This window comes from Eleginops maclovinus, chromosome 17 (genome assembly GCF_036324505.1).
Source record: "Eleginops maclovinus isolate JMC-PN-2008 ecotype Puerto Natales chromosome 17, JC_Emac_rtc_rv5, whole genome shotgun sequence".
NCBI lineage: Eukaryota > Metazoa > Chordata > Actinopteri > Perciformes > Eleginopidae > Eleginops > Eleginops maclovinus.
Window position 1 is genome coordinate 16,323,809 of NC_086365.1, and position 9,854 is coordinate 16,333,662.

The 9,854-nt window shown below is 41.9% G+C and overlaps 1 protein-coding gene across 1 annotated transcript; it reads right to left on the reverse strand.

Annotated features, from left to right (window-relative positions):
* Positions 1–821: 821 nt before the first annotated feature.
* Positions 822–8,772, reverse strand: LOC134879020 (CD63 antigen-like). Its single transcript, XM_063905243.1, has 9 exons — positions 8,553–8,772; positions 7,103–7,159; positions 3,697–3,816; positions 3,511–3,585; positions 3,077–3,172; positions 2,729–2,848; positions 2,454–2,486; positions 2,272–2,355; positions 822–1,900 (listed from the first exon to the last, which is right to left on the reverse strand). The coding sequence occupies exons 1-9, from the start codon at positions 8,610–8,612 to the stop codon at positions 1,811–1,813; spliced, it is 735 nt and encodes a 244-aa protein (XP_063761313.1). The 5' UTR covers positions 8,613–8,772; the 3' UTR covers positions 822–1,810.
* Positions 8,773–9,854: the final 1,082 nt, after the last annotated feature.

The following is a 9,854-nucleotide window of genomic DNA, read 5'->3' on the forward strand; positions in this document are numbered from 1 at the left end:
TTCCCCAGTTTATTCACACCAGTATGATCTGTGGATATGAATGTCTGTGCCTGGATCACAAAGCTATCAGAACACTGTGTTCTGGTGTGTACTGCCATCTGGTGGCTACTGGTTCATCCTGTAATGGGGGAATACAATGTGACCAAAAGTCTGAGGACACAACAATACACCCACATTCTGGTTTCAGGCCTCCCAACACATTTTGGAAACAGGCTGCAAGGGTTTTTCTTATCATCATGAGAAAAGTCAAAGACATGAGTTCAGTCTGTGCAAAAGAACAATAGAATACCCCAAAAGTCTTCATCCTCTCAGAGCAAACACAGGTGTAACTGAGTGCATTAGTTAAGGCTCCTCCCCGTGTGTTGCTCCCTTTGCTCTGGTGTTTTTGAATCAGATATAATCACCGTATATAAGAAAAGGCTGCAAATCAGAGTCAGAGGGGAAGCCTTCAGTGCGGGGGAACATAACCCAGCAGTGGCAGCAAAACGGGACTAGGTCCATAAAGGGAGTCTATGTCCAATACAAAGCAGGGCAACGAGTCAAGTGGTAACGAGCAGGTTAAGGATTGGACACAGCAATTAGGAAAAACATCCGACAGGGTTTGTGATTTATGGAAAAGCCTCAGCAAAGACAGGAAAGGACGTCCGAAATGATTTAGATATCTGGAAAAACCACACAAAGGGTCGAGTTTATAACTTAATTAGAAAGTCTGTCAAGTGTTCCCGGTAGAGATGTTATTTTTCAACTGGGCTCAATGGTTACTCACTGGGTCTCAAGCTATGGGAAGGGAGTGGAGCATAAAAGAGTTATTAGAGAACAACTTCAGGTCCAAATGGCTTTAATCAAATATCAGAACAGTACAGGTTTAATATCTAGAATAAAGGTTTGTTTTATCCTATCAGTCATCTCTCAGTCATGACAGTACACACTGTGGACAGTAGGTGGCGACGTTCACCTCAAACCGTTTCCTACTGATAACTTCAGAAATGTCAAATAATCTCGGACCCATCGAAACGTAGATATGGACGTTTCATTTGGCCTTTTTTATAGAGTTAAAGATCCATACATAAAAGCAATTGGCAAGCAATTTAGTTTTTGCAAATGAGACAAAAACTCAATATAAAGCGTGGGAACTGGGTCACCGGATCCAGTATACTGGTTCCTGACTTTTACCCAAAACCACTCATCTATAAGTATAATTACTGTGATCAAAAAACACAAAAGCGATTAAAAAAATATAAATGTTTGCGACTCAAGTTGAATTCTCCACAGTAAAAAGCTGAAGGTAAAGAAGCAGTTATCCTGAACCACCTGTCAGGAGAAGATATAACAGAGCGGAGTCCCGGGAGTGAGTCAGCATCTGATCACTTCCGGTTCCCTCGTCTCAGAGTCAGTGGGATTTCTCAATAGGATTTTGGAAAATAGCTCGAAATAAGGTCTGTGGTTGACACAACTTTGTGTCTCTCTCTCTGACGTTGAAGTCGTGCGACCCCGCTGTACTCCTCTGTAGTTCGTTTATAGCATCACGTTAGCATTTTGCTTCTGGTGATTAGATTTATGGTTCTAAATTATAAAAGTAGGGTACACATGTGGGGATTATCCGGCTGAACAGAACGTGCATTCATCAAACAGATTTGTTTTCTACAGATCTTATTTTTCACAATATTCCAAAATCCTCTGGAGAAATCACATCGCTTTTTTATTGAGGGAACCCGTGCAGCTCACTTCCGGGTCGGCCTACAAAAATAAGTCTCTAAAGCTAAAGTAAAGCGCTGAGGTTAAAGGTCAGGGGTCGGGGGTGGAGCTTTCACTAGTAGCTCTTCATGGCCATGGAGGATCCGCCGCTGTCGTGACGTCTGATCTGGTGGATCATCAGGATGCTAATCAGCAGGCCCAGCAGCTGGAAAAGAAAGGAAGACGTAGATAAACGGACCAATCAGAAGACAGACACTTCACTTTTAATGCAGAAGAGAAAAAGGAACTGGAAAAATAAAAAGTGCTCCAAAATCAAGTAAAGGAATTGAGAAAACAACGTGGTTTTGCTTGTAATAAGAAAAACTGTGAAAATGTGCTTTGCTATGAGAATCACAAATACTTCATTTTTTCATTTTTTGAAATGGACTAGCAAAGAATTCACTTTGTGTCGCTAAGTTGAAGTGAAGCAGAGATAATATTAATGCTTTGTTGTTACGGTTGGGGTAAAAAACACTGCTGAATGGAGCTGAATCCATCAAAACTGACAGGAAATAAGAATAGAAAAAGGAAACGTACTGCAGTGACAGCGAACCCGAAGCAGAGGCCCATGCCTATCTTGAAGAAGAGGTCGAAAAACCCAAAGATGGCGCTGCTGCAGCTCTGTGGGAGAAACAGACGGAGAAAAGGTCATTATCTAGAGACGTCACAGGTAGGAGAAGTGGATGGAGTCTTAAATGGTTAATTGATGGATTGAATACCATCTGGTAGATCTGGTCTGGGCCTAAGGTTCCCTGCAAGAAAAACAAAGGTACAGAACATCAAATATATGTGTCTAAAACTGCTTGAAGGAGCTCAAAAGGCACCACCAACCCCTACAAATCCTAGACAATCCATCTCTTCCATCATTGCCTAAAAACATACACAGCTTCCACACTGGCTTTTACTTTTGCATGTGAACCCGTTTTTACTATGAAATCTGGGCTCACTGATTAGCCTAAAACCTGGTCTTTCGGTTTCCTTTTACAAAACCTACCGCAGGCTTGGGTTTACATCCAGAGGAGAGGGGAAAACCTCCATTTTGATCATTGCACGCACAGGAGTCCGGGATTTTGTTACCCCAGTCGCTGGAGCTAACCACACCACAGCAATGGGCCTGCAGACATACGAAACAATGGGTTATACAAGGTGGGAATTCAGCCAAAGAATGATCCATTTCCAGAACTTCTAAAGGGTTATTATCACATGTTATTGTAGCTGTAATATAATCCTCGATGTAAAAAAATCTGTTTACTTCCTCTAACGAACATTGGAAATAATTCATCCTAGAAGAACTATGTTTGGGTTAACGTGAGTACTTTGAAAGAGGTTAAAAGTGCATTACCGCCTGTTCTATTCCCATCAGCATCGCTTGCATTGCTTCGTCTTCCATGAAGGGCTTTGCCACTTCAGCGGAGGCGGTGTCGAAAGAATTTTTGAGCTGTTCAAAAAGAAACAACAACATTAGCATCGAGACCGAGAGAAAAGGTTGTGAGAAAGTAAACTTATGTTATGGTCAAGGTAGTTAGACGGAGTGTTAGCATCAAGGTAGGTAGATGGAGTGTTAGCATCAAGGTAGCTAGATGGAGTGTTACTCCATACTTTATTTATCCCAAACTGAGAAACATTTTTTAGGTAGCTAGACAGAGTGTTTGCATAAAAGTTATAACGAGAGAATGTTACCATCAAGTCCTAAACCTAAAGTCAGTTAGATATAGAGAAAGTGACATTTAGGTAATAGTAGCATGAGGACAGAAGGTAGCTAGATAAACACATTACCTTGTTTCTTGAGACAACAACAACGATGCCAAAGATCAGCATGATGATCATTCCTGCCAGCATGAAACCTGCAAACTGTAAATCAAACATTGTCAGAAACCTCTGGTTTATTGTGGTGTTTAACATTAAAGACAAAGAACAAATTACTGGCATGAATTCTTCCGCTGTTTTACAACGTGTACGTACAATTTTGAGGACGAGTTCTTTCTCGGCGCATGCAGCAGCGATTCCCATGCAGGAGAGGGCGAGGACTCCGAGGGCAAACACCCAGGACCAGGCCAGGCTCGGACCCCCCACCGACGTAAGCTGCAAACGAGCACAACAAAAGGTCAAGTCAAAATATTACCATACGGTAGCTAGACAGAGTGTATTGCAAGAAATAATTAATACATTGGAGCGGAACATTAAAAGAGAATTCACTGTTTCTGGACGGACCATATTTGTCCATTTCCGGTAGTATTACCGGATGTTGTTTTTAGCCTCAGATAGCATGTAGCTAATATTGTATTGTATATATGAGTAGAGGGAGAAGGACGCGTGGAGTTACAGACTAAACACACCGCCTCTACCTCTCACTCATTGATGCTGCAATGATACAGTTGCTGTTTAATACCTGATACACTTCAGAAGGATTGCATAATAGAGAATCTTAGGTGAGCACAGGACTTCGCTAACAAGATGGCCACGGTGACGTCATAAGAGGACCCGCCCCCGACAACGTCAGCCTATAGAAAAGTCCGTAGAACCCCATGTGACAAGCGGCCAACAGGATCCAGCCCCCCGCTACCAACCAATGAGAGCACGAGAGCGGAGCGCGTCTTATTTTGAAGTTGTTTATTGTATGGCGGAAAGGGGTGGTTCTATAAAACATGTTTGGATTGTGAAATCGATCTCTCTTTGGTTCCGGACCGCCAGACAGCAACTACTGATGAGCTCCACTCAGTCAGCGGCCTGTGGACGCGTGTACCGGGCTATTGAGCCACAGCTGTGACACTTTTGTAAAACCTACTGCTGCATCCTTTTATTAAACACTCCTTTTAAACCTTCATGAGGAGCTTCACTTCGTTTTCTTTTGAATCAACTCTTGGGCTTCGAATAAAAGAACATTTCTTACAGTATCATGGTAAAACGAGAGAACGTTAGCATGAAGGTAGATAGAGATAAGGCCAGGCTTGGACCCCCCACCGACGAAAGCTGCAAAGAACACAACACAAGGTAAAGTCTCTTTGATTTTGAGAAGTATTAAGCATCCTCAGTATCCCAAACAGAAGATGAAGCTCCTTCAGACTGCTCCTTCTTGCTGTTAACTAGTACGACACAAGCTATTTGATTAGCTTTTATTGCTAGGAAAGTGTATTTATGTCCAAATGTGTGTCTTTAATGGTTGTGATTGTAGTAGTCTGGTCTGTGTTTTGTTTCATTCAATTAATAAATTCTCCTGTCTCTCAGCCAATCACAGAGCTGCACAGTAATGCGGGTCTGTGGTTGGAGGAGCAGAGGGGGAGGAGTTATTGAACAACCAAGAACTTCAGTCCTGTCTCCGACTCATCTGTGGGCATTACCATATGTCGTGTTTCTGAAGATAAAGGACTCATCTATCTGTCGTTCCTGCATTTAGACACTAGAGGGACACAGAATCCTCAAAAGGAATATCTTTCTCCCTCTCCTTTATTTTTATTGTCCCTCTCAAATAGTTTAAAATAGTTCAAATAGATTTTATAAACTTGCCTTTTTTTGTAATAGAAGTAATCTAATGCATTTACTCTGAGAAGAAGATATAAGGAGGGGCAGGAAATGGACCTAGTGCTGGTTTGAAAAGAGGAACGTTTGCGTGATGGACAGGAAAGCGATTGCACAATTCCTGGGCCAATACTGTTCAAATGAGTAAAAGGACATTACAAAACAGGAAGTGTTTCTATAAAACGATAATGGTGTTTTGGAAGACTTTCAACAGAAATCGATGTGCTTTTCTTTCTCTGTGTCGAAGCCTCTAAGTAGTTTCTGCTCTGATTACACCATCCTGTTTCCAGAGAAAGTGGAATGGAAAATCCCCTGCAGGCTGCATCTGCTTTGAATTTAGGAAAAAAAAGGGACTCAAAGCCTCCTCTACGTCTCCAGCAGCTGCCAGGCGTCCTTCTAAACAATCACCATCCTTCACCTCGACTTGTTTTAAAACATCTGTAAACAGGTACAGCATTTCAGATGGTTTCATGATTACACGACTAACAAACCAGCTGCTTTTGTTTTAATTCAAAGCGTCGACGAAATTAACATTCCCAAGACCGAAAGGGGATTATACAAGGTTCTTTAAGGGGAAAAATCCCCTCAAACAAACCCTGTAACCTCTGTGTTCCCTTATTGTTTCATTCGTTCACATCTGACTCCCATTTAGTTGTTTTACCTTGAGTCACGTAACAGTAAATCTGCCGCCAGGAGACATCCCGTAATTGAGAAGTTGTAAAAGACGTTGGTAGCGACCATGACCCAACGCAGATAATGAATGAGAGAATTCATCTGGCAGATCACGCTCGAGATTTCACACTCTGGCAGAAATACAACCGTGTTTCTGGTTCAGTTTCTGTCGGCGGCTTCCGTAGTTTGTTGATGTTTGTCTGACAGCGGAGAGTAGTGTGGTTATACCAGGGAATAGCCTCTGGAAAAGTGCACTGATTCTTGGTACAAATCACACTCAACTTTAATAAGTGAGCTACAGCTACAACTAACTACCTTTGAAGCAAAAGGCAGCAGTTAAATCCAGTCCAAGGCCAACATAAAGAATGCCTGTCCACTGATCTGGAAGTCATTGTTATTGGTTAGCCTGAAATAAGGTCTGTGGTTTACACAAGCAGAAGAGATTTTAAGGTGTTATCCTACAAAAATTGTAGTTGTTTTGCTCTGTACATGGGATGTATTGAATAAAAGGACCCATTAACACATTTTAACAGAGCTAAAATAAAAATCCAGTTCTAATAAATGCAAAAACAGCACATCCTCTAAAGGCCACCAGAGGGCTTCAGTTCTCATAGACCGCTGCAAGAATAAGTCCTAAGACGTTCAAATGAGTCAGAGTTTTATCACTTACTGTCCCCTCGAGCGGAAGACAATGGTTTTCTGGTTTTGATGGTTAAGTAGTTACCTCACTGGGGAAACTAATTTTCCACCCAAGCAGGAAATCCCCTTGGTTTTTTTGTTGAGAGAACCAGGGATATGCTACCTTCAGGGTCCAGTACAGAAATACACATCCCTGCATCACTCTTTAGTAAAAGGAGTTGGGTTTTTTTTTTTTGCTTGGTTTGTCAGCAGGATTATAGAAAAACTAGAGGCCCAATTTTCACTGAAATTGGTGGAAGAGTGCAGTGAGTCACGAGGCAGAAACACAATTATGTTTCACTTTGGTACAAATTAGAGGGGGGGCTTTTGTGCTGGCAGTCCTGAAACATGTCAGGTAAACGATTTGGAGAAACTTATCAGAAATTGATATCAACGTACCGACATAAATGGCTTCAGAAAGTTAGAGGCTGATTAAATTTCGAAGCCAAAATGTAGGACTTTTTGTGGTTTCAATACTTGTGATGTTGTTGTTGTTGTTTACCTGGTGGCTGAAGGGGGTTGACTTCACTGCTCCGTAGACCAGTATACAGCCGAGGATCTGAGGGAAAAATCACATGTGTTAGGTTGTGCCTTTTAAAAGAAATGAAACCCAAGGTGTGGAGGCTGAAGAGGGCCACAAAAATATAGATTTTGGGAAAACTGAGGATAAAAGACAACATGTAAACAAAGTAGAATGAAATCAAACCGATTGGAAATTATATTAACATATAAGTAAATGGAATGAAAAAAATGGCGAACTGTGTTTTTGATTTAACGACTTTTAAATGGCTGGAAAATAGCACTGAAATGTGTACCAGTGCATGCTGGGATTTGTATTTCCTGCATTTAGACACTAGAGGGAGACAGAATTCTCAAAAGCAATATCTTTCGCCCTCTCCTTTATGAAGCCAGGAAAGTTTGCGTGATGGACAGGAAAGCGATTGTAAGCTGTGTTAGTTTAAAGACACTTTGTTTATTGAGCTTTTCTTTTCATTCGTCCTACCTAAAACCAACAACAGCAGGACCTTAAACGCACCTCGAGCTGAACAACATGTTTACCTTTCTTAATTAACAATAAGTGGGTGTGAGGGGCGTGGACAGAGAACAACGAATAGAAAGACAGTTCTGTTTGATCTTGAACCGCGTTCCGTTTTATTCTCTTGCACATACGAAAACGTTTTTGGTCAAAAAGTTGAGTTTTATAGTTTTTATTTTCCATTCTCCCTGCCAAAAACAAACTGAAGCAGGGCCTCATGCCCCTCACTCCTCAGACTCCCCCCTATCTATATAATCGTCTTCCTCCCTCCCACCAGCTCGATGAGTCAAACATGTTGAAGCCATTTGAAACTCGATCTGGCTGCCTTTTTTTTTTTTGCATTTACGGGAAATGGCTGAGCGTTAATGTAAAAAAAACGGCCGTTGTTACATAAATAATATATAACTAATAAATAACTAATAAATAACTAATAAATAAATCATCCTTCACTGCTTTCATTAAAGTTGCACACGTTCATTTTCAATTAAATCATTTTGAAGGTTTTTTTTTTTTCCATTTTCCATATATTTATTTTAAGAGTTTAAAAAAACGTTGATTTTCAAATCAAAGTCCAAAAATATGAGTTTTTACTTTTGAATTAAATTCAAGATTTTTTGAGTAAAAATGTTGTTTTTTCCCCAAACAAGATAAAACCCCCTCAAATGAAGTTGTTTTAAATATATATATATTTGACAAAGTATTGTGATTTCTTGCAGTCTTCATTATTTGATCATATATAATTATTATTAGAAATGTAAAACAAAGTTACTCCCAGTTATTTTGTTTTTCTTACCCCCATATTTCACTTTTTTTTGAGTGGACATTTTTTTTTACATTTTTCTCTTTTAGTCACACGAAATATTTGTATAAAATACAATAATGAAAGCTCCATAATAACCATAACGTTTTCACTTACTGCAAACAGCACATTGAAGAAGATAAAGAGGCATTTGATGCATCCGTTAATTTTTCCCATCTTCAGTTTTGAGGGTTTCTCTGAGAGATGAAGCTGTCACTGAAACACAGAGGATGTGTGAGAGGGGCTGTGCGTGTGAAGAGATGGCATGCAGGATGTTGCTGTGATGTAGGGAAAATAGATCTGCAGCACATAGAGCAGATCTGCAGACAAAAGTGAGAGTGGTTCTGATCTAGTTCATTTATGCATTCTAAAATCAGGTCAGCAGGAACATCAGAAGGAGTCTTCTGGTCTCATCGTTAGAATGAGACCAGAAGACATTTCAGGAGAGTTTCAACAACAGAGACGGAGACCGCTTTCTGATCCTGAACCTCTCCCTCTTTAGTGTCCCCTGGTCTCCAGCTGTGTGCGTCTCTCTTTAGTGTCCCCTGGTCTCCAGCTGTGTGCGTCTCTCTTTAGTGTCCCCTGGTCTCCAGCTGTGTGCGTCTGTCTTTAGTGTCCCCTTGTCTCCGTTGTGTGCGTCTCTTTTTACTGTCCCCTGGTCTCCAGCTGTGTGCGTCTCTCTTTAGTGTCCCCTGGTCTCCAGCTGTGTGCGTCTCTCTTTAGTGTCCCCTGGTCTCCAGCTGTGTGTATCTCTCTTTAGTGTCCCCTGGTCTCCAGCTGTGTGCGTCTCTCTTTAGTGTCCCCTGGTCTCCAGCTGTGTGCGTCTCTCTTTAGTGTCCCCTGGTCTCCAGCTGCGTCTCTCTTTAGTGTCCCCTGGTCTCCAGCTGTGTGCGTCTCTCTTTAGTGTCCCCTGGTCTCCAGCTGTGTGCGTCTCTCTTTAGTGTCCCCTGGTCTCCAGCTGTGTGCGTCTCTCTTTAGTGTCCCCTGGTCTCCAGCTGTGTGCGTCTCTCTTTAGTGTCCCCTGGTCTCCAGCTGCGTCTCTCTTTAGTGTCCCCTGGTCTCCAGCTGTGTGCGTCTCTCTGTAGTGTCCCTGGTCTCCAGCTGTGTGCGTCTCTCTTTAGTGTCCCCTGGTCTCCAGCTGTGTGCGTCTCTCTTTAGTGTCCCCTGGTCTCCAGCTGTGTGCGTCTCTCTTTAGTGTCCCCTGGTCTCCGTTGTGTTGGAGCTTCTTGCAGCGTTTGGTTTCTGCAGCTTTTAGTAAACGCTGCTCATGTTTCCTCTGCTGAATGTTCTCTAGATGCTGCATGAGTTGAAGAGGAGATGTTTCTGCTTGAGTTTTTGAACATTTGACGCTGCACCACGTTTCTCCTGATGGAAATGTTTTGGGCCGTTGTAGCACCTCCCAGCCACCATATGTTCAAA

Bases quoted from the DNA above. Each gene is read 5' to 3' on its own strand.
- LOC134879020 (XM_063905243.1), bottom strand. From the start codon at position 8,612: ATGGGAAAAATTAACGGATGCATCAAATGCCTCTTTATCTTCTTCAAT. The intron at 3,817-7,102 runs GTAAACAACAAC...GCTCGTTTGCAG, and splicing joins CAACCCCCTTCAGCCACCAG to CTTACGTCGGTGGGGGGTCC. The intron at 2,487-2,728 runs GTAGGTTTTGTA...TTTTTCTTGCAG, and splicing joins GATGTAAACCCAAGCCTGCG to GGAACCTTAGGCCCAGACCA.